The sequence below is a fragment of the Pagrus pagrus genome, assembly GCF_965226575.1.
Source record: "Pagrus pagrus genome assembly, chromosome: 1".
In the NCBI taxonomy this organism is placed as follows: Eukaryota; Metazoa; Chordata; class Actinopteri; order Spariformes; family Sparidae; genus Pagrus; species Pagrus pagrus.
The window spans coordinates 5,155,523-5,179,240 of record NC_140185.1 but is presented as its reverse complement, the minus strand read 5'-3'; the positions used below and the strand labels follow the sequence as shown (position 1 = coordinate 5,179,240).

The following is a 23,718-nucleotide window of genomic DNA, read 5'->3' as shown; positions in this document are numbered from 1 at the left end:
TCATAATTCCTCTCACTCTCTCTCAACTCCTCCAGTGCCTTTCTTTTCTTTTTGTTTTTTGCCCGGCGTTTGGCCGGGTACTGGGGGTTTTAGAAACATTACTGATGTCGGGAACACTGCCGGTGAGAAACTCCGTGTCAACAGTCAGCAGCAGTGAGCGAGCTGCACGCGGGAAAGAGCGAGCTGTGCAGGTGGTGTGTTTATGTCCCAGGGAGAGCACAGCGCTGGCTGTCTTTGATCGGGATCACGTAACACTATGTGTTAGCGGTAACAACCGAGACGATTTCACAGAAATCATTGCAAAACACAGCACCACAGGGAATTACTGTGAAATTAGATTTTTTTTACCAAACCTTTTTTTTCAAGGCATATTTTTCACTGGTCCCACCGGGCCAGTGCTTGTTGCATTCTGGTGCCCCTGACGGTTTTAAAAGTACGTCCGGGCCACCGGGCCATTTATATTGTCGACCCCTGGGTTGTATTAAGTTAAAATTAAAGGAAAGGTTGACTTTCTGTTTCGGTAGTTAGCAGTTGTTTAAAGGAGAGAGGGTTCAGCTAGTCTACAGGACTGATATCATACACTGTAGTAACGTTTATTCTAACTTGTTTGACATAAACTCTCATTTTATCATTTTATTCTGTTTTCTTCAGCTCGGTTTTTAAAAAAAACTCTACTTTGTCTTGTCAAAGCACTTCTTAAACTTTATTTTAAAAGCGCTATATAAATATTATATTATATTATATTATATTATATTATATTATATTATATTATAGGTGCCAAATCTGATGACCCATTGTACCCTGACTGGGTACCATCCGTCTTCTCATATACACAAGCCACCAAGAAGAGGAAAAGAGAGAAAGACATGGAGAGGTATGAGCAGCACAACAGAATGACAAACAACAGGGTGGAGGAGAAGAAGAAGCTAGACGCAGTGGATGTCCTCCTACAGTTGTCATCAGTGCCTGATGCTGAGCCTGCGCCACCTGCTGAAGGTCAACAACAGTGTGACAACAGACCATGCAAAGAAAAGTTTGAAAGATTACAAAGGGAGTGTAATGAGCTCAGGGAGGAAAACCAAAGGCTGAAAGACATGATTAAATCTGGAACATTTGATGAACTGGCGTTTGAAAATAAATAAATAAATGACCAAGTATTCTGATTATCAATTAATTGTTTTGATAATTTTTTTTAAATGAAAAATGTCCACATTAATATAATCCCAGATTTTCAATTGTGAATATTTCCTGGTTTATTAACCAAATTTCTTAATAATAAATCATATATAACAATATCAAATATCATCCTGGCAGCAGTATAAGGTGAGGGATTCTCCACAAGGTACACGTCAATGTCACCGAAGTGGAACTCTGCCAGGGACCTGGTGGTTTTTAAGGGCTGAAATACCGCAGCGGGTGTTGTATAATGATTGCAAGTGCCCAACACTTGCAGTTTATGTCCATATTGTTCCTTTTCTACGGTTGACAGGTGATCTAAATAACTGCGAGGGGAAATTTACTGGCTTTTGCCACATCTCTACGGGTATGAGCCGCCATCTTGGTCTACTGTTTTGCCCTCCAAGTCAGCGTGACTGAAAGCTATGAATTGTTACTTTAACTCCTAAATTGAGTTTACATAAACCAATTTATGTAAACTCAAATTGATGTGTATGGAAAACGAGACATGTAAGAAAATGTGGAATAATTATGGACACCACACATACTTTTTTGGCCCTTCAGCAGATAGAATATTTTGATAAAATTCTGAAATTAACGTCCAATATTAAGTTGAGATTATACTTTTATACTTTATTATTATTTGCTCTTGATAGGCTATATATTGGACGGATGCCTTCAGTATGAACATCATATTTAGCCTAAGTAAATGTAAATGTATGTAAGATCTTGCACTCTCACAATGAAGTATTTTTTAAAAGGATTACACAAAAAAAGATGTGCAAGCGTACTACATGTAAACCCATGTTAAATTGTTGAAAAACGCTAACTGTACACTTGATGCAAGTACTCCCACCCAAACCAAGAAGGTAGTGAGAACAATGCTGTATTTAAATACTGTGTCTTCTCTTAAACTATAAAAAGAGAAAGAAAACACAAAATGGCTCCATACAGCTAATCCAGCATAATCCAAGTCTCTGGAAGCCCTGAGATCCCAAACTGAGTTGAAGGACATTATTTACACCCTTTTTCAAGCTGAAATCGTCACTGTAGCAGTTAAGCTAAAAGCGTTCGCCCACCCTGGGAAGATTTGCAGCAGGAAATATTTCACACAGGTCAGAAATCGAGCAGTGTTGTGAAGCTTCTGAGGAACAAAGATTACTGCAACACAATCACTTGTCACTATACCTTCTGGTAAAGAGTCAGAGCGAGGAAGGAAGTTGGTGAACATGACTGAACTTCACGTGAGTAAAAATTTAATACATTACGTGATCTGTAAACTTTTCTGCTTGAGTTACAGTGGACAGATTTTCATCAGCAACAGTTTATCATTGAAGCCAACAACTGCCATGATCCCACTCTACCTGTGTCTTTTTGATTGATAGATCTTTGACACTGCTGATCAGAATGTCAGTACCATCATCGTAGTTACTCATGTCCCGAGCTGGACAGCAAGATGTTTATCTTACCCTGCAGCCAGCACATCTACCTGAGTTGACATTAAACATGAAAGCTAATCAGACTATTTTCATGAGTTTTATTTTATTTGTGAAATTTAAATGAAGTGTGTTTTAAAATAAGTTAACAAGGCAATTAATCTTGCCTTAGTGAGGTAGGTAAAGGAGAAACTTAAAGACAGTGTATGGTAATGAGGAAAATTGGAGTAAAAATATATCCTGTTCTGAAATTTTGTGAGTTTGTAAGTAGCAGACTAGCCACTGCATACAGCTTTCAACTGTATTGCCTCTTGGGCACAAAGTGGTATTAGGAGACAGGATGACCAGGGCTAGCTAGTAAGCATGCTTACTTCAGTAGACAGCTCAACAAAACAATACATGGACATTTTTAACATAATGTCAATATGTCGAGGTTGATAATGTTTGTTCCTTTTTTTGAATGTTTTAAACTAAAATTCTGGCCATGTGTCATAAATTGCTCCTTTGAAACTACTTTGTGCAACAGAATGTTCTGAGCTCCATGTGCAGAAATCGTTGGTTAAGCACTCTTTGACCTCTGAACAGACTACAGACCTATAAAATCCCTTCAGATAAACATGAGATGAGCAAAGCTTATGCAGAATACAAGTAGATCAGCAGTTACAACCAGTTATTTTTGTTACCCTCAGTGATTCACAGATACTGAACATTGTATTGGACTCATGATGAGACAATGTTTTGCATGTTAGAGCTTCCACGATGAGAGCATAGTTGACTATGACAGGTCAAGGAGCAGGTGTTAATACGTCGACTAGAAGATCTTCAAGCTCAAAGGATTGCACATGAGCAGGTCAGCATCCGGCGTAGAACATTACTGGTGTTTTTTTTCCTGATAAACGTCACCTACAACTATTTGTGTTTGTACAGTATATTGACCAGGCATGTAACTTGGACACACATGTCCACATTTTTTTTTTCACCATTTGAATTTGTGTTTTGGTGCATAACAATAAACACAGTAAGTAGAAAAATGTAAAGACCGATAAAGGGCTGGTACTTCAAAAACATGTTATATTAACTGGGACATCTGTACAGTTTTGTACAGGAATGTCCAAAGTATTGACCGTTGAAAGTGTATATTGTTCACAGTATGCTGAGGACAGTCGAGCTCTGTTCCATAAAAATACCTCATCATGTTGCTCATCTGTTGCTCTACAGGCCAGAATTCAAGGACTATGTTTGGAGCAATCACATCAAGTGCTGGAACTCTGCCTGACACCTGTTTATTTGTCATTCTGTATTTACTCCTTGTTTTGCATGATCTCTAACTTGTTTGAATAAAGTCGTAAAAATGATGAATGCCTTTTCTTCACACTTCCAGCATAAACAACCATCCCATTACAGTTCTTACACTTTAAATGATGCACTAATAATAACAAGTGAATTAGGTACCTTGTTTATTAAATTTTTTGGAACACGTAAATAAATAGCACTACAAAAATAGTATACCTTTTATCGTTTAGACAATATACAGTACAATTAGCATAAACAACTATACACAGGAAGGACGTCCAGAGGTTTCTTGACTGGTTATACAGACAGATCAGTGTTGGCAAACAGCTTAGGCTGCTGATGTCGGGGGTGTCACACTCCTCCGTCCCGTTACATTACTTGTCCAACTCCTCAACTCCTGTGACTGAAAAGTCATCATCTCTGCAAAAATGATAATTACAGGAAACTGGATAAGGATGGAGAACTGTGTCCCGGAAATGTATTTCTGGGACATAAAGTCACATCTGAATGTGTTTATGGGGCATAAAAATGTCATTGATTCTCTCAAAGACAACACAAGACTGATGCTATGTGTAAAAAAAAAAAAAAAAAAAAAAGTAATAATAGATGTCTGGGGTGAGGTGGGTGATGGGAAACTTATGTGGTGGGTAGCAAGCGGTTATTTGAAGGGGTTGGTGGGTGCATTGTGTGCAGCAATTATGGTCTGCGTTTCCGACATTCTACTGTGGTCAGCTGACAGTCAGATCATGAATTGCAATGCAAAGTCTATTTTCTTAAAAAATGTCTTACTAATATGCAATAGTCTCAAGCAGTAGGCTAACATGTGACTGCTAGGACCAGTACTTGAAGCATTTTCCTGGTGCAGCTAATGAACTGATGCCATTCCTTTTCGTATTGTATCTCTGCTAAGGAGCACATTCATGCACATAAAGCAAACCAACATGATATGAAAGAAGGACACATGTATGTATGAAATGTATCCATCAAAGACACATATTACATGAATAACAGTGGTCTGATCCATGTTGCTACCTGCATCATAGTTCAAAGACTATATGAACGAACGTCACATAAATGCCATCTAACAAAATCTGCTTACAACTACAATACAAACTATATTCACAGATATATGTAATCTTCCCAGGACCTCCAAACAGTGGACTTGGCCTTTCACACGTGTAGCACACAAGAATTAGTCCGCCCCTCACATACATACATATGTCTGGCTAATGTCCAAACAGGCCAGGGTAGCAGTGCATGTGTGAACACTGCTACAACCCCTGGCAAAAAATATGGAATCACCACTCTTGGAGGATGCTCATTCAATTGTTTAATTTTGTAGAAAAAAAAAGCAAATCACAGACATGCCACAAAACTATTTTTATTCAAAATGCCAACCTTCTGGCTTTAAGAAACATTTTAAAAAAGAAAGAAAGAAAATTGTTGTTGTCAGTCACTATTGCTTTTTAGATCAAGCAGAGGAAAAAAATATGGAATCACTCAATTCTGAGGAAAATGTTATGGAATCACCCTGCCAGAGAGTTGGCATTTTGAATAAAAATAGTTTTGTGGCATGTCTGTGATTTGCTTTTTTTCTACAAAATTAAACAATTGAATGAGCATCCTCCAACAGTGGTGATTCCACAATTTTTGCCAGGGGTTGTATATGGATTAGATCAACAGTACATGTAAACATTGGCCTGCGTGTAAACGGTGACGTTACATGTAAACATAGGCATAATAAAGAGTAGACGCCGCATTGGCTGCTGGGGCGCAAGAAATGCGGCCGCCATCTTGAACCGGTCATCCTACCCATAGACATAAACCAAAGCAGCAGAAGATACAAGATGCCTGAGCACTGTGCGGCGTATTCCTGTTCAAATCGGTGGACTATTGAAAACAGGGCTCGGGGGATTACTTTTCACAAGTAAGATTGAACATTATTATTGGTTGTATTTTGTAAATAGAATATTACTGTACTGTATTTATGTCCACCAGCGAAATCGTAGCCAGCTAACATTAGCTAGGCTATGTTTAGTGCCGGTGTTCACCCGGCTATGAAGGCTAACTGAGACTTTATAAATCATATATTCCATAACACTGACTTAGATTACAACTGACACAAGAATGCTATTGTAGAAATAAAACAAATATTACTGGTATAACATTGAACAGCAAATTTGGCACAGACTGTATTATTCACATGTAATTCTTTCACCCTAACAAAAGTAAGATACCTCTCATGTCTCATACCCACCCCACTTACTTAAAAATACAGACAACAGAACATCTGACTGTAGAATAGTTTGCAAACAAGCTTACTCACAATTTCAGCAGCTTTGGGTCATTATCAACAGATATGCATCAAAATAGGAGTTATGTTGAAGAAAGGTTCTAAGAAATTCTAAGGAAGAAAATAGGAAGAAGTAGTAAATAGGAATAATAGGAAATAGGAAGAAAATAGGAAGATAGAAAATAGAACTCTGTAGACTCTCCCAAATCTCCCATTTTCATTTTGAAGGTTTCCCAAAGACAAAGATGTGAGGAAGAAGTGGGAAGTGGCTTTGAGGAGGGAAGGATTCACTGCAAGTGATTCATCTGTGTTTTGCAGTAAGCATTTTAAGCAGGACGATTTTGATAGGACAGGTCAGATTGTCCGACTCAGAGATGGTGTTATTCCATCCATCTTCAGCTTCCCGGTTCACCTCCAAAGAGTAGGTGTATAGTCATAAGGCTATTAGCATTCATAAATGTAAATATTCTATTATCAATCACAGGGCAGGGTGAGATACTTATCCCTGTATACTGTATGTATGTATGTATGTATTTTATTTTCACGGTGTCATACACCAAAGAGGTGCCCAGCCCTCATGGGCTTACAAGACACACCATAAGAAATAAAGAACAATAAACAAAAGAACATCAACCACATACATTAATCAGGGATCAACAGTCATCAGAAAGCAAAATCCACAATCAAACATAAAGCGCACCCATGCACTGTTGGTAAGCATTCAACACATATTGAGCTAAATAAAACACTTTTTCACTAAACAGGTATGTTAGTCTACAGTCATCAGACACAGAAAACAAATCAGGACATTCCGCGGTCATTTTAAGAAAGAGCTTATGTCTACATTTATGGTAAAAAGGACAGTAAAACAAAAAATGCATTTCATTTTCCAACTCTCTCAGGTCACACAGGTGACACTTTCTATTCTCCTCTGGGATTGAATGGAAACGTCCCGTTTCAACCGCGAGAGGCAAGATACCACATCTCAGCTGGGCACAGACAGACCTCTGCGCTCTGGTTAGGTTAAGGGTGACACAAGGCTCCGGTTGGTAAACAAACTTTATCAAGCTATATACTCTTAGTTTGGGTTTGTGCAGAATTTCTTCTGCCCAATTTTGTTTATATTTTTCAAATAATATCTTAATTTGTCCAACATTACAAGATAGTTTATTTATATACTGTATATACATCGAAGACCTGCTTCATCAAATATTTTAATAAGTTCCCTTGTCCAACGACAGTTTTTTGAAAGGTTCCACAAAAAAAAATTGTATATATATATATATATATATATATATATATATACTGTATATCCTTTTCAAGTATTATGCTTCTTCATTTAAAGGATAACTACCGTTTTTTACAACCTGGACCTTATTTCTAGCAAAATATATGATCATTTACTCACCCAGATAACTTTGGTGTCATTTGAAGTCGTTCGGACGAAATTAGATCCAGTGTAGCGCCGGTATATCCATATAATGCGAGTGACGGGGCACCGAAGCGCAGCCTTTATGAGCATTATCTGCCACGAAACTAGTTCATTTCACCAATATTTTGTTACGATATGCTAGTGCTATTCCCCTCTGAGTCCGGGCTCCTCTGTTATCAACATCCGGGGTCAAACTAGCAGTAGCAGCTACAGGTAAACAAGCCGGCTGTCGCGGGTGCGCGCGCAGCTCAGAGATGACATCTTCCAGGTCAGAGGTAGTAGGTCAACCTACAGACCCTGGATGTTGACAACAGACGAGCCCGGACTCAGAGGGGAATAGCACTAGGGTATCGTAACAAAATATTGGTGAAATGAACTAGTTTCGTGGCAGATAATGCGTTATATAGAGGCTGTGTTTCGGTGCCCCGTCACTCGCATTATATGGATATACCGGCGCTACACTGGATCTAATTTCGTCCGAACGACTCCAAATGACACCAAAGTTATCTGGGTGAGTAAATGATAATATATTTTGCTAGAAATAAGGTCCAGGTTGTAAAAAACGGTAGTTATGCTTTAAGCCGGAAAAGGGCAGGACTATGTCTACTTCCAGAAGAGCTGAAGAGAGCCTGTCTGTGGCCTCTCAGGATGCCCCAGAAACTGCAAACTCTCACCCACAACCTCAGCCTAATGATGTGAGTATTTCTATTTTAAACATCATATCATAATGGTCCTCGACATATTAAAATCTCACTTTTTTGCTGCCACTCATATTAAACACACTCACAAATAAACCCATACACACACAATTGAAGACATATTGAACATGCATTCCTGGCACACACACACACACACACGGTGCTGGCAGTGGCTTTGACAGGTGATGACTATAAGAAAGAATGTGGGCCATACTCTAGTGGTGTCAAAGTGATGTGTGTGAAGTGAAACATCACTCAAACCATGTTCATCCCTCTTTCTACTAGGATCATGGCTATGTATTGCCTGCTCCTCCTACCTCTCTTAAGGCCAGACTCAATGAAGCCTTAGCAAGAGTGGAAAGTCTGGAGCGAGAGAAGAAGAACGCCATGGCCGGAGAAAAGAGGGCAAAGACCACAGTGAAGAGTCTTTTGGGGGATTTGAGAGAAAATAACCTCATTAATGAAGAGCTCAAAGAGAGGCTTGAATTCTACTCAGGTAAGACGAAATTAGCACTTTGAAATTCATGTACATCTTATTCTTACACTCTTTATTAAACTCCTTCCTTTTACTAACTCCATCTACATGGTGAAAAAGGCATACAAATACCTCAGAGAGACTTGACATTTTCCCTTCCCATATCCACATACAGTACATTACAAAGGTAGTCTTAATGTTGTCCGATAGAATTTTTGGAAATTACTGATGCAAATACGTTAAATAGCTACTTCTCAATATTTATTTACAGGTGGCTGTGGTCGGTGGATGACAAGCCTGGCCTGAACAAGATGATGCTGGATATGCTGGAGAGAAGATGCCAGGAAGACCAGGCTAAATATGGATGTGTTGCACTCATATTGGATGCCATGGCCATCAGAAAACATGTCAATGGCTGGTTTTGTAGACATGGGTGATGGAAACAGTGAGACTGATGTTGCTTCTGAGGCTCTTGTGTTCATGGTGGTTGGCCTACAAGGACATTGGAAGGCTCCTATTGCATACTACCTCACAAAGACTCTGTCACCAGAAACACAAAGGGTCCTTCTCAGTCATGCTTTGGAAGAGCTGCATGCACGGGGCATTCGGGTGGTATGTGTAACAATGGATGGGCATGCCTCCAACGTCAGCATGTGCAACCAACTTGGGTGTGAGCTGAAGGGAAACCCACGAGAGCCGCTTTAAACCAGTTTCCAGCATCCGGTGACTGGTGAGAAAGTATTTGTAATGATGAACACATGCCACATGCTGAAGTTGGCATCAATCATCTCAATGATGTGCAAAAAAAAGATGGACTGCATGCTGCCAATAAAATTAGACAAACATGTCTACTTTGAGAACCACAACATGAGGGTGTCCCTGGCTGCACAAACACTGACTCGCTCCGTGTTTGTGGCTCTCCGCACAATGAGGGATCTTGGGTACTCAGTTTAAAGACTGTGAGGCAACGACAGAATTCATTGAGGTAATACAATTAGTGATTGTGTAAAATTTGATTTGAGCATCAGGAACAATTCGTTGATAATTCTGACTGTCTCTAAATTCAACATGCAAATATTGTCATAAACCATGATATTGCATATTCTTCATAAATACAAAAGTTCATACATAACCTTATACATACCTTCACAAATTTTAGAGTGGTAAAGCTCTGTGTGAAATTTGCTGTAGAACAAAGCAGGCCTATGGAGAGAAGGAAGTCAAGCAAATATTAATACTTGCATGTTTACACATTGAACATACAGTTTAGAAATAAGTACTCTGTTCTCTGTATATTTTGAAAAGATGAGTATTGATTTCAACTATCTGATACCTAATGAAACCCTTGGGTGCTTTGAATTGGATGGAGAGGAAAGCATTTTTGGGAGGGAGTACTTGCTTACTTTGGTGACAAAAGATAAACACCCCTTCACCGATCTAAGAGGTCTATTAAAATAGTGCTTGTTATTCATGCATGAAAAGTTCATGACAAGAGTTCAATGATACTCTGTTCCCTTATGCATCGAGTTCCTAAGATGCTCCGTTCTCTGCATCAGGTTCATATGATGCTACTGTTGCAATTTTTTTTCCTTTAGTTTTGTCTCTGTTCAAATTGTTTTGTATTCAGTCCCACACAAGTGTCATAACAGAATGTATGCTAACATGATGCTCTTTTATTTCAATGTTTTTCAGTGTTCAGTTTTGTTTGTCGGAATTGTCTTGTATTCAGTGTGTTTCAGGTCCCAGATGCTTCTAAATTGTATGTATTACACAACATATCAAGTACATGTAGGTGTCAAAATGGTATGTATTGCATGTGTTCTTGTTCTCAAGTTCTCCCAGTTCTGCAATTACATTGTTCCTAGTTAGCTAAGTGTCCTACAAATATACTTTATAAGTTAAACAAGAAACTGATTCCTAAAAACATGGATGCAAACTAATTATCTATCCGCCCTGGTAGCTGTTTACCATTTTCATTCTCTGCGAGTTTGCACCCCTGTGACAGGCACTCAAGAATTGGTGATTACACATTATCGATGGATGTGATGGAAAATTCACTTTACTGCTTTGAATGAACAAAATTATATGGTGCTTTCTTGGGGTGTCTTGTTTTGCCACGATCAGAGTAATAAAACTTTTTTCTTTTGCAGGTACTTGTCTGTCATCGGATTTGTCATTAACATCAACAAGTTGATGCTGATGATTCCTGAACTGCTCCAAGTTCAGCAGTATGTCCTCACCTACAGGTTCAGCCAGGATCACCTGGAGCTCCTATTTAATTTAAACAGAGCGTCTGAGCGTTCTGAAAATATACTTAATGAATATCTTTATATGTTATGTCTTGTGAGTAATGTATGTATTGTGTGCCTGTTTTCCATATAAGGTGGCTGGAATAACAATCCATCTGCATCTTCCGCTGTCTGATGGTTCGGTGTGGTGTCTCACCTAGTGAGACAGACAATGTGGCAGCCCAAGATGACACTGTGTTCCTGTCTGCTGTAGAGATGTCCTCTGCTGAAACTGCTGAAGAGCACCCATCTCCACTCGCCAACATTTCGGCCGTTGTGTGTGACCACAGCTATCTTCCCACTCGGTTTGGTGGTCTGGTGGAAAATGCTCTGGTCTACATAGCAGGATTTGTAGTCCGGCAGATTCTGTGAAAGCTTTCCTGTGATGTGTGCCGTGCGAGCTTGGTCAGAGATGCTGTACCATCATCATTTGACAAGAGCTACCACCTTCTAGCCCTGAACGGAGGATGTTTTTCTGCTTGGGGAACACATTGAGGAGACACAGTTTGGCATCGTCAACCATCATTCCAACTTGTTGTCATTGGTTGTGTCTGTGTTTCTTAAGATAGGGCTGCACCACATTGCCAAACTCACCTCTCTTGACCTGCATAAAGGGAGCACGAGAAAGAAGCTCTGCAAAACATACCTCTTTCAGGGGTTTTAGCTCATGTAAAACTTTCATGAGCAACTTTGTACATGTGTAAATATGGTTTGGGGCGAGGGGGGTGTCATGTTCTTGTGTTTAACCTAGAGGCAAGCTCACGCGTGCACGCAAGTCTCCCTCGCACCCGCTCAGAAGCTGACGTCCTCGGACATTTTTCTTTTTTCTTTCAAAGTTTCAAATCACTAGTGCAGGCAGATCCCTCTTGTGTTTGTGTGTTGCTCGGTCGCTCACAGCAGGATGTAAATACCGGTCTGTATCTATCGCAAGTTCTCGTTGATCTTGTCTGGCGCGGCTTCCGTAATGCGAGCGGGTGCGAGGGAGACTTGCATGCACGCGCGAGCGTGCCTCCAGGCAAACATAGTAGAGTGACTGTTTAGGCTATAAAAATGTACTAAATGACGTCGTTTTGAGTAAACTCTGGATGTCGCCACTTCAGGACACTTGGATTGCAGCAGACGAGCAGTATGGAGGAATATTACAACGTTTTTGTGTAGTTTTATGGACCTTTTCGTCTCGGGCACCATTGACCCCCGTTATATGGATTTTTGCTGCAGGACGGTATAATAAACTAGGAATAGAGGAATAAGAAATTACACCGGATTTCTCATTAACATGAGAGTGAGTCGATAATGACTGAATTTGGTTCTAGAGTGAACTATTCCTTTAAAATAGCTGAGTAGTACTTTACTGCCACTATCTGCTTTTGCTTCTCTATCATATATAATACCTATCATACATCACATATATCATATATCAGAATATTCTATTACTTTTAAGCCCACTATGAATATTAAAATATGCCGAACCGAAAATCAGTTTAGTATTCAGTGAATTATGATTAAATGCACTGACACTTCATTGCGCCTGCCAAACAAATTACACTGAGTGGAGCGGGTGACCGGTCCAAGATGGCGGCCCCATGACTCGTCAGCGCCAATAGGCAGTAGCGGTCGATGCGGCGTCTACTCTTTATTATGTCTATGACATGTAAATATTTCTCATATGGCAGTATGCTATCATAGTTGGCTAGCTAACGTTGGCTACAAGCTGACGATGCTAACGATGTTAGTGTTGGGCTAAAACATATGGAGCTAATGTTAGCTACGTTGACTACATAATGCAGAGTAATAATACATTTCCCCAACCAAAACAAACCAGCTCTTTACCTGTCCTACAGAGACACAGCTATCATGGCGTCCGTGTTCAGGCCTTCGACTCCATCAGTCGTCTCCATCGTTGAACAGCCACTCCAATGTTGACTCTCGTTTCACCTCTTGAGATCTCCAACTCTCCAACTTCTTTTTGTTTGTAGCCTTCTCCAGTTCTGTCTTTCTTTTCTTGCTCTGGTTGGCAGTACAAGCTGCTGTAGGTACAGCTGCTAATGCTAGTGTGGCTGTACTTTATCTGACATTGTTGTCTGTAAACAGTGAGCTCACTCCGTTAAAGCTGCAGCAGTGCGGTGCAGAGACTCCGGTCACGAGTAATGAGTGCTGGGAGGAGTCAGCGCAGGGTGGGCAGGTAAGGACAGATTGATTGACAGTAAGGCTGTCCATACAATATCTTCAGGCTGCTAAAAATTGATTGGATGAAGTAATTAAAGCCCTGTCGCTGCCACAGGCCATGGATTTCCCCCCTTTTTTAAAATATATTTACATTTTATATTTTGATTGCTATCTGGATGTTAACACTTGGTAGTTTTTCGACCTTAAAATAATGTTTCTTAACTCTTTCTTTCTTTCTTTCTTAACTGGTAGAGAAATGGTTAATAGGATGAATGGTGACGTCTCTGCAGCCTGAGGGGGGTCGCGCTGGCAGAAACCGCACTGTGTAACTTCCCAGAGCGGGTAGGAACCTTTCTGATGTAAAGGCATCTAGTGCAACCTGCTTTACGGCATACGTCACAAGTCACACGTTTATTCGTGATGCTGCTGGATTTGTATATTTCATATATTACATACATATTTAGTATCTTACCGACTTTTACTTTGAGTTGATTTGTTGTTATGTGGTGTTCATTGGTACAATGTAATGATATTTTGTAAATATAGTGTAACGTGCTACTTTACCTTGTCTGTGGACATGTTTCCAAACGAGGCTTCCTGATTCGCCGGCTCTGTCAACAAATTCACGTGTATTCATTTTCCCCAGGAATGCTCATACAGCTACAGTATTTACAACACTGGTAACAGATAATTGCGCTTCTCAACCAGCTGGGGGTAGTAATGAGTCCAAACTACCTAGTGTTGCTTTAAGAGATTTTCTCCAAATATAATTAAAAAGAAATGCTTCTGAACAGAATTACCAACCCCAGTTTTAAGAGACTGTAATTGTAACCGTAATTAATTGGTTTTATTATTGGGAAGTAACAGGAACCCTCTGCTGACCAGAGGATGATTTTTTAAAATAGAATCTATAAAGAAGACTGTTAGAGGCCGGACAGTCTGATATTTTGGGTGAAAAGTGTCTTTACCATGTAAAAATGTCTATGTAAATTGTTAAATAAGAATAATTGCTGTTAGACAAACAGTATATACTGTATATATTGTGATTTTATCACAGTATGCAATGATGGTATTTTTGCTATGGCTCATCAAACAGAACATTAATTTACCAACAATAATTGCTGACTGAATAAAGGTTGGACAGATTGATAAGATCAGACTGTTGGAAGAAAACTTAGTCACTACATCAGCTGCACCTCACAATGTTATAAATGTGTCTGACTTCCTGTATGATTCTAGGAAAGTTTGAACATTACTTATAGAAACAACGGCAATCCAAGAAAACAATTTCATTCCATTTTAGACTTCTGGTTTTCTGCTGAGCTTCAGTCTCAATCACACAGCCTTCATCTTCAGTTTATAAAAACAAAAATAAAACAATGAATAGAGGTGTAGAACAGACAGATTCCGCCATTAACATGAAGTCAACTGAAGATGTGCACTTGATAATACAGTTTACTTCAAATGAGTGAATGTAGTATTTATTTAGTTTCTTACTCTCCTAAATTCCATTCATTTAAAATTAAAGGCCTTTAAAATACAGTACGGTGTGGATTTATACAGATGTATGTATCTCAGGTGGGAAATGCCATCAATACCCCCCTTTCCCTGGCTCTATCAACAACACTCTATGTCATTACAACACATAAAGTGTAGTCTAGCTTTTAGTCCAGCAACATGTGTTTGCATGTCTGTTGTGGGTGTATCATTCAAGGTGTTAAGAGCTGGGATTTCTTTCAATGACAACACCCTCGCCTTCAGTCCGAAGCTTCAGCAGTTTTGAGAGTCTCAGTCAAAGTTCAGCTGCAGCCATTTCTGCCTTCTTTGGTCATCCTCTTGCTTTTTGAAAGTTCTTCCATGATAGGTTCTCTGTGTGTGTGCTTTTTATTCAGGCTTTAATCTATAAGATGAGTCGTTGACCCAGAATCTTGCGGTTGATCTCAGCCAAGGCCACAGAAAACACAAAGGCCTTCTCATCAGAGAGACTTGCATAAATATCCACTTCCTTCTCCTGTTTCTCTGTGAACACAATAAAAAAACACAGTCGATCACTGACAACTCATTTGGCAAATACAGTATTTAATGGTACTGATGCTCGCCCCATCTGGGTGGTGTGGAGGGTGAGACAGGAAGCAAATGTTGGTTGTGGCAGGTAAAAAATTGCCACCATGGCATATAGGTTTTTCTTATATCAATGTATTTTTTCAAAAACATTTCTTTCAAATAAGCTGTTAATGTTACTTGATAAATTCCGCATTTCTACTGTTAGGTCCCACCAGGGATTTTGTTTTTAATGTATTTTTTCAGCCTTTTATCTTCCACAAAAGACTCAAGACTCACTTGTTCAGACTTCACCTCGACCTGCACAGTAGGAGAAGCAGGAGAAGCAATACAAGCAGGTATACATTTTGAGTTTGATCTCAACTCTACAATGTTACTAACTTGCATGAAGCAACTCATGTGTACCAAGTTACAGCTCAACTCCCACACAATCACACAGATCTGAGGTGCTTTCAGACAGTGAGTGGTGACCCGGTGATGTCTCGGTTCTGTGTTTTGAATGGGAAGTGGCAGGTCACTGCCACGACTACAGGCTACATCTCCACCATGGGCTACTGCTATCCATCTAGTGTAACATCATCAAGTTAAATTTGTGCTTGCTGTAATAATTCCTCTAGTTCATATTGGCCAGTAAGAGATTCCTTCCTAATAATGTGATTTCAATGTAAATGATGGGGACAAAATCTAGACTACAGTTCTCATCTTGTGCAAAAGTATATCTCAAAGTTTATCCAAAGCTTATTTGCCTTCAGCAGTCTGAATCAGAACAATCAAGAGGTATTTTACATACTGCTAAGACTGAGGACATACAGGTAAAGCTACAGACAAATACAAAAACTGTCTTCAAGTTAAAAAGTTGTTTCACAACCTGTGTGGAAACAGCTCCATGTTCTACTCCAACAGGATCCCAAACTCTTAAATAAAAATAAACTAAAATTGCCTTTGTTATCATAATCAGATATGGACAAATTAAGTGGACAGGTGTAATAAATTATTATACAAGTAGCTCACAGAGAACTGTTGTGTCTTCTTGGGTCAAAGAAAAAGACAAAATGATTGCTGTTTTGTAGTCTGGTCCATTCAATATAGATAAAGAAAAACTTTATAAAAAGACCTTAAGTTATGAGTACTTTACCTTTTTCCTCTTCCTGTTTCTTCAGCCCCACTGTTTTTGGTCTGCCCCGTCCTCTCCGGATGGGATCTGTTTGGCTATTGGCCCGGGATCTTCTCCTGTTTTCCATGTCACTGGTTAAGGAAGAGTCAATCCTCTCTCTGCGGATGCGCTCTGTCCTTCTCCGCTTAAAATCCAGCTTGTCTGGAGCAGAAAACATGGATGTTAAAAAAAAATTTATCATCATGATTGGTATGCTGGGCTGGGCCCAGGCCAGGATGTCTCTGACTTGTTCAGTGAATCAAATAGGTCTGATATTGTGCTTATTGACCAATGAGTGAATTAGAAACTATCAGAAACAATCAGAAACATAGCCTCAGCCAATCAGAGCTTTGTAGGCTAAAATGTAATAAACTGAATAGATTTAGCACAGTCCTATAGCTCAACTCCAATTACTTTTTTAGTTATGCATGTTGCAAAACATGGGGCATGTTGGCCCCTCAGCTACATTTTGTCATTTTCTTGAGTCTTTGTTGTTCACTGTAAGCCTCAATGATTGCTAATTTTAAATTGGGCTGAAATTTGCACTGAACATTCAAGAAACCCTAAAGATAATTTGCAACATTTATTCATTGGGTTCTCACACCTTTTTAAACAAAACAATTCACTTTCCATGCTCAATTCCCTCAAATTCAAGGACTCAACACTTTTTAGAAAGAGAACCAGGCTTTCAGAAGTGCACATACAACAATTGAGAGCGGCTTCAATGTGTGAAGACTTTCCAGCTGCTGTGTAATAATGATTGCAGAAATCTGCTCAAGACACACGTAGAGAGTGAAATGTCATCTATTTACTCATGTTACGTTAAGACTAAAACTATCACATCACAATGTTATGCCTCCGCTGCAGTCAAGCTGTTGTTCCAGAGCTGTTGCACTGAATAAAGTTTTTGCTGAATATTAAGATGTCACAGTGCATTAACCCTTGAATGTTTGGATACCAAATGTCATAACTCTGGACTTATGCAGCTATTTGCTTTGCAAGGTTGCATTAATGTAGTAGAAGTTTTCACATGAATGTTTTCAAAAAAACCCAAGACATGAAGTGAGAAGTCCTGGGAAATGAGTTGTTATGAAATGACCCATATTTCTTTGATTGACATAAAAACTGTCACCTGCTACAAGCTGTTAAGTTACAGGCAGTTATACATTGTACTGGTTACTATACATCACGCTGGTCTTATAACGACTTGTGTGAGATTATACATGTTACCATATGCATGTAAGTAGGAAGTGGGAACTTTTATCGTGAAGTCACAGGTGGTGCTTGGTGTCTGTTTGTGGTGAACATGACGGTTGCCATTAAAGCCGCTGTCGCACAACTTTAAATTATTGTTTTCTCGTCACGTAGCATTGATAGTAGAGGATGGTCCGCAACTACAGCATCCCACCAGGCTTTGAAGTTGGAAGAATGATTTCACAATGTGGACCAAAGTTACAGAACTTAAGAAAGATGAGCAAGTGAAACACTTACCTGTACACTTACAGGTGAAATGTACACTTACAGGTGAAATGTTGGCAATGTAGGATGGAATTGATAACGCCATCTTTCTGGCTACACTCCTCTCTGAACTGACTACCAGTGACACTGAACACGCTACACCAATAACCTGGACATACAATCATTCACTGGTTGATGCACTAAAGTCCACAAAGTCAGTACCTGAGAACAGATAACGTCTAGAAATAAGGAACATCAAAGAACGCAAAAGATTAAGCAATTACTCTGGTTCACCACAAACGAGCAACTCGCAGACGTCCTTACTAGTAGAGATGCTCCTGCTCTCAGTTCCTTAAGGCACTTAACGATGGACATTGGAAACTTGATTAAGGACACTATCTCTCACTGAGTCATATGTTGCAACTTGTGTTGTATTACTGTCATCTTGTATTAATGTCTAACATTTTATCAATGTCTGACTTTACCGATTACTGATAATAACTGCATTTTTTTTGGTAAAAATGAGTTTAAGTTACAGGCATTTATATATTATACTGGTTGCTACACATCCTGATGGTCTAATAATGACTTGGTTACATTTTACCATATGTGTGAGTAGGAAGCAGGAACTTATATTGTGAAGCGGAGGGGACGTGTGGTGCTTGGTGTGTGTTCGTGTAATGTTTCAGTTTCCATATCCCACAACCTTCCCGAGTCAGGCTACAGCTGCCCATAACATTTTAGTGCCATATTTTTGAGCTATGTCAGGAAATACAAAATATATATCAACATTCTGAAATCTCCTCAAAAGCACTTCTGCATGCTAGGACTGGGCAAAAAAGTCAAATATCACAATATTGTTGATGGTATAATTCAACTTCGATACTGTGACAGTATTGTAGGAATTACTACAGTAGGTATTTTGACAAAATATTAATATGATGAAATTTTAGGCAAATGATCATTAGTAATGTGGATATAATGACAAGGTGGGTGAAGGCAAGTATATAACAAGTAGAACAGGCTTGTAAGCTCAGAGAGTCTTACAGTCAGAGATGCAGGTGTGGCAGAATGAATATCACTTTGCTCAACACGCATGTAGAAGAATCAAGTTAGCATTAAACCCAAGGCCCAACTACATTTTCAGGTATAATTCATTAGCTTTATACAAGCTTAACCTTACCTGCTATGGCTGGAGAAGACCGCTCATTTAATTTGGCATTTAGGAGTTTTCTGCTAATGAACACATAACCACATGGACAGGATTTGCACGCTACTGGAATCTAGAGAGAAACCAACAGGAAACATACAAAAGATTTAGTTACTGTTACACGTGTGTACACACACACACACACACACACAATTTAACTTTCTTTTTTAACAAAACAGACATATACTTATTAGACCTGGAGTTTCAGTACGCAACTAATGTTCTATTTCATATAGTTTTAGCCCTGTAAGACTAGTGCTAATGGGATAAGAGTGAAGCAGGATATGATTCATCCATTACCCACACGCACAAATACTAACCCATTTCATGAGAAATCAATAAATAAGCATATCTCACCAATGTGTCACAGCACAATAGTGCAACACAGTACATCAACTGCACACAGATGACACAGACAGTACAATACCTGAGATTCACCATGAAGGAATGAATCTGAACACAACATAAAGCCTACTGCTGTGAGAAGCAGAGACGATCGAGATGCACTTCAACAGTCCGGCACAGAGCAGAATAGGATGTGCAGCAGGCCGGCTTACTTCAGAGTTCCACCAGTTTTGCAATGCACTCCTATAACACTGTCACGCTCACCAGAAGAACAAAGTGGATGCAGCATATTGTCACTTTTATTCCATGCATTCTTCTCCCTTGTCAAAACCTGGAGTCTACATTACCCACATTGCCACTGGACCTAAAACAGAACCATTAAGACATTCCAGTGTGTTAGGGTAAGGTAAGCTAGTTCATATTAAGGCCATCATACAGCCACACTTGAAGGCAGTGATAAAGGGTCTTCATGTAGGTATCGTACAGATCTGGCGCTTCACAGTTCATATTTTCAGGTGGTCTCTCCTGAAGGCAGTGTGTCAGTGTCGGACCTTCCTGAGCATGAAGTGGGTGTGAATGTTGGTTTGTGGGTTTCAGGACAGAAATGGACAGACAGAGCATCACACCCTCAATCCCAACAGCAGAAAGGTGTGTGTGTGTGTGTGTGTGTGTGTGTGTCAGTCAACGCTAATCAACTGACAAGCAGTTTTGAAGGTGTATACTGGCAGTTTTAATGCTAGTAGCGGCTAATGTAGGCTATCCTCAAGAAGAGGTGAAGAGTAGGCTACAGAGGTGTGGCAGCTCAGTGACATCACCTGAGGCAGTTTGTCAAATCTTTGTCAACATCTACAAACATACTGTGATGTGAGTTTCCCTTTAAATGACGAAACACTGAAGCATTCACTTCAAAGCAAAGAAAATGCTGGTCCCTGGCATGTGGAGTATTTTCTGGAGGTAATTTGGAAGTGTGAGCTTTAAATGTACTGTAATTCACTTTCTGGTTAAAATCCCCAGAGCCATAATATAATGACAGCCCTGACATCAACGTAAGCTGTAGAGAAATGCTCATGACGAATACCATCCGTGAATGTTTGTGAAACCAGTTTATGTGTCTGTTATCAGGGAGGCGATTATAAAAGTACAACCAAGTGTATAATTGTCTAAAACATTATTGCTGCTCTACATGTGTTAAATATCAAGCGATGAAACTGGTGTAAATGTGTCACATGGACAGTTCAGAGCACATGAAGGCTGTCTGAGCTCAACACAATAATAAGTGTTAACTTGTTGACCAGAATTATGTGATTTAGTTGTTTACACGTGTGCATTAAAGCTGCCGCTGACCCCAGATCAGTCTCCAGAGCTGCCTGTGAATGTGCCATGACGGTTATCAGTAACATTACGATCAGGACGTAAACTAGACAAACAGTAATATGTTCACAACTGAATGTAAATCTATATTCTCACCTGTTGGTCGCATTCAGGACAAGATTTAGTAGCCATTTTGACTTTCTTTGTTTTATTTGTCGACATAGTGGGTTTCCTCCAGCGACACCCCGACAGCTCTACGGTAGCTCGCGTTACAACTTTCCTCTGCGATACATGGACAGAAATTAATGTGCACCGGGCTTCACTAACACATGGAAGCAGAAACACACACCGATACAGCTAAATGACAAAACACCTTTTAGAAGCACACACACATACACATACACACACACACACACACACACATTACAGTATACTAAAGGCTAAATCTGCGAGCATGCGCACGGAGACCTCTTCTGCTGCTGTGTTGCATTCAAGGTCCATTGGGAAAAATAGAGGATATGAAACTGTGACAAAAGTCGTCACAAATTCTCTGGAACCTCATGATCAGTATTTCTCTTGCACATTTTGAAATGTGTACTTTGTATTATAGTCATATGACCTCGTTCTTTGATGCTACAATGCTAATTATAGAAAGCTCTGTATGCAACAAAATCATATTTTCGAATAATTAATAATAATGATATACTTTTTCATAAAATATTTCAAACTTCGTGTGTCGTCATACAAACTCTGGTAATGATAAATATGTGGTGTCAAATTTTTTTAAAATGTTTATTTTAGGTGAAGAAATGCGGTTGCTGTGGGACCTGTGTGCTGCTATCTGATGGTGTCAGTATGGTGCTGCCTCCACCTACAGAGGGCAGCAGAGAGGCACGCGACCAGCCTACCTGACAAACGAAGCTTTCTCATCATTTCAATGGAGCCTGTCAGTTGTCATAGTGAGGTTGCCATTTTCCAAAGAAATATGAAGGCCACTGTATCTGATACATATTTACACACCATGCCACACAAGTGATTTACACACCTGCAATTACCACATATTACCATAGGTGCTGCTAATGAGAGTGAAACATAGATCTTAAGATTTGGGATAAGCTTTCTGATTAACCCCAGCAGGCCTGGGACAAGTAAACCTCGAGGTTCAAAAGGGAAAGAACGACATGTTAACCGAGTACAATGTGGATACCAATATAAATATAAAAAATATTTTAAGTAGAAGAATTGAAGTAAATGTAAAGATGTGAAAGTATTGATTTTTCTCTCAAATGCAGAGAATGCACGTGAGTGACAATAATACGTGGGATAGTTCATAACTGAACAGAAGAGAAACAGACCAGAAACTTAGTAGAGATTTAATGCAAAAACATTACTGCTGACATTGATCTCATTTTTTTCATATTTGCATCTTTGTACCAAATTTGTTCTCCCCTCAGTATGTCAGAATTCACTATGAGAAGTGAGCTCAGCCCATTCCACATTATGTAGTCAGTTTTCCAGAAATTCAAAGATTCAAACTGCAGTATGCTTTAGTCGACATGCTTCTGAGACTGGATGAAATGTTACATGTATGTGATAGGTCACTTCGTTTCTAACTCACTGGCTCCTATTGATTGACTGCTGAAACCAATTTTTTTGCAACATACATTCCTTAACACAAGTTTGGTGCAAGTAAGTCAACAAAAAGGCTGAGAGAGATAAATATGTAATATTCTGGTTTGGGAATTTTTGGAATCATATGCTTATGTGCAAAGTTTCATGTCACTAAAATTTGGGAAACACTTGAGGATTAGCATCACTCAAAGACTTGGGCTCTCCCAAAAAATGCCACCTTGGCTTGATGGGCACATCTTGTATACCATACAGTCAAGCTACATCAGCTCAATAGAGTTGACATCCAGTGACTGTCCGGGACAGAACACCAGCTGACCGCTTCTTCCACAAATAGTTCTTCATAGTTTGGAGCTGTGCTTTGGGTCATTATGCTGTTGTAGGATGAAGATGGCTCCAGTAAGGTGCTGTCCAATAGGTAAGGCATGATGTTGCAAAATGGATAGACAGCCTTCCTTATAACCCTGTACAAATCTCCCATGTTATCAGCACCATAGCAACCCCAGACCATCACATTTCTTCACCCGGCTGACTTTGGTTTGTCCTTTTCCAGTCTTACTTTGTCCAATGTGTATTTTGTTGCTCACTTAATCTTTCCCTTTTATTAGTCAGTCTAAGGTTTTTTCTTTCATCCTGGAGTCGCCTCTTCACAGTTGACGCTGAGACTTTGCAGGTACCATTTAATGAAGCTGCTGGTTGAGGACTTGTGAGGCCTCCATTTCTCAGACTAGAAACTCTGATGTACTTGTCCTCCTGCTCAGTTATGGGGTGACTCCCACTTGTCTTTCTGTTCTGTTTAGAGCCAATTTGCACTTTTCTTTGAAGGGAGTGGCACACCATGTTGTATGAGGTCTTGAGTTTATTTGTAATTATCTCACATGGAATAGCCTTCATTTCTCATAACAAGAATAAAATGACAAGTTTCAGAAGAGTTCTTTTTTATATATTTTTTCTGGCCATTTTGAGACTATTACCAAATCCACGTATGCTGATGCTCCAGATACTCAACTAGCCTAAGAAAGGCCAACTTTATTGCTTCTTTAATCAGTTCTAGTTTTCAGCCATGCTGAAAATGGTCCTGTGTACGCTGTACCTACATAGATATTCAGTCAGAAATCAGCCATTTCTAGCTAAAATAAACCTCATTAAAAGATGTCTACACAATTTCTGATCTGATTTTTTTATTGAAAAAATGTTTGAAATATGTCTTTTGTTGTATGAAATAATTAAAAACATAATGACAGTCACCATATATTAACAATGAGTTTTATTATATTCATATGCTGTGTGTAAA

At 39.4% G+C, this 23,718-nt stretch overlaps 2 protein-coding genes across 2 annotated transcripts; one reads left to right on the top strand and one right to left on the bottom strand.

The window, feature by feature from the left end:
- Nucleotides 1-5,705: 5,705 nt before the first annotated feature.
- LOC311259141 (THAP domain-containing protein 6-like) lies at nt 5,706-9,535 on the top strand. Its single transcript, XM_084356055.1, has 5 exons — nt 5,706-5,832; nt 6,427-6,619; nt 8,212-8,325; nt 8,614-8,824; nt 9,075-9,535. The coding sequence occupies exons 1-5, from the start codon at nt 5,753-5,755 to the stop codon at nt 9,107-9,109; spliced, it is 633 nt and encodes a 210-aa protein (XP_084212181.1). The 5' UTR covers nt 5,706-5,752; the 3' UTR covers nt 9,110-9,535.
- A 5,187-nt stretch (nt 9,536-14,722) lies between these two features.
- Nucleotides 14,723-21,251, bottom strand: cUnh16orf87 (chromosome Un C16orf87 homolog). Its single transcript, XM_084358112.1, has 4 exons — nt 20,952-21,251; nt 19,113-19,212; nt 16,454-16,633; nt 14,723-15,276 (listed from the first exon to the last, which is right to left on the bottom strand). Exons 1-4 carry the CDS (start codon nt 21,015-21,017, stop codon nt 15,158-15,160), a joined length of 465 nt encoding a protein of 154 aa, XP_084214238.1. The 5' UTR covers nt 21,018-21,251; the 3' UTR covers nt 14,723-15,157.
- Between the last annotated feature and the right edge of the window lie 2,467 nt (nt 21,252-23,718).

Bases quoted from the DNA above. Each gene is read 5' to 3' on its own strand.
- LOC311259141 (XM_084356055.1), top strand. From the start codon at position 5,753: ATGCCTGAGCACTGTGCGGCGTATTCCTGTTCAAATCGGTGGACTATT. The intron at 8,326-8,613 runs GTGAGTATTTCT...TCTTTCTACTAG, and splicing joins CACAACCTCAGCCTAATGAT to GATCATGGCTATGTATTGCC. The intron at 8,825-9,074 runs GTAAGACGAAAT...ATTTATTTACAG, and splicing joins GAGGCTTGAATTCTACTCAG to GTGGCTGTGGTCGGTGGATG.
- cUnh16orf87 (XM_084358112.1), bottom strand. From the start codon at position 21,017: ATGTCGACAAATAAAACAAAGAAAGTCAAAATGGCTACTAAATCTTGT. The intron at 19,213-20,951 runs GTGAGAATATAG...GTTTCTCTCTAG, and splicing joins GTCCTGAATGCGACCAACAG to ATTCCAGTAGCGTGCAAATC. The intron at 16,634-19,112 runs GTAAGGTTAAGC...TTTCTGCTCCAG, and splicing joins GTCTTCTCCAGCCATAGCAG to ACAAGCTGGATTTTAAGCGG.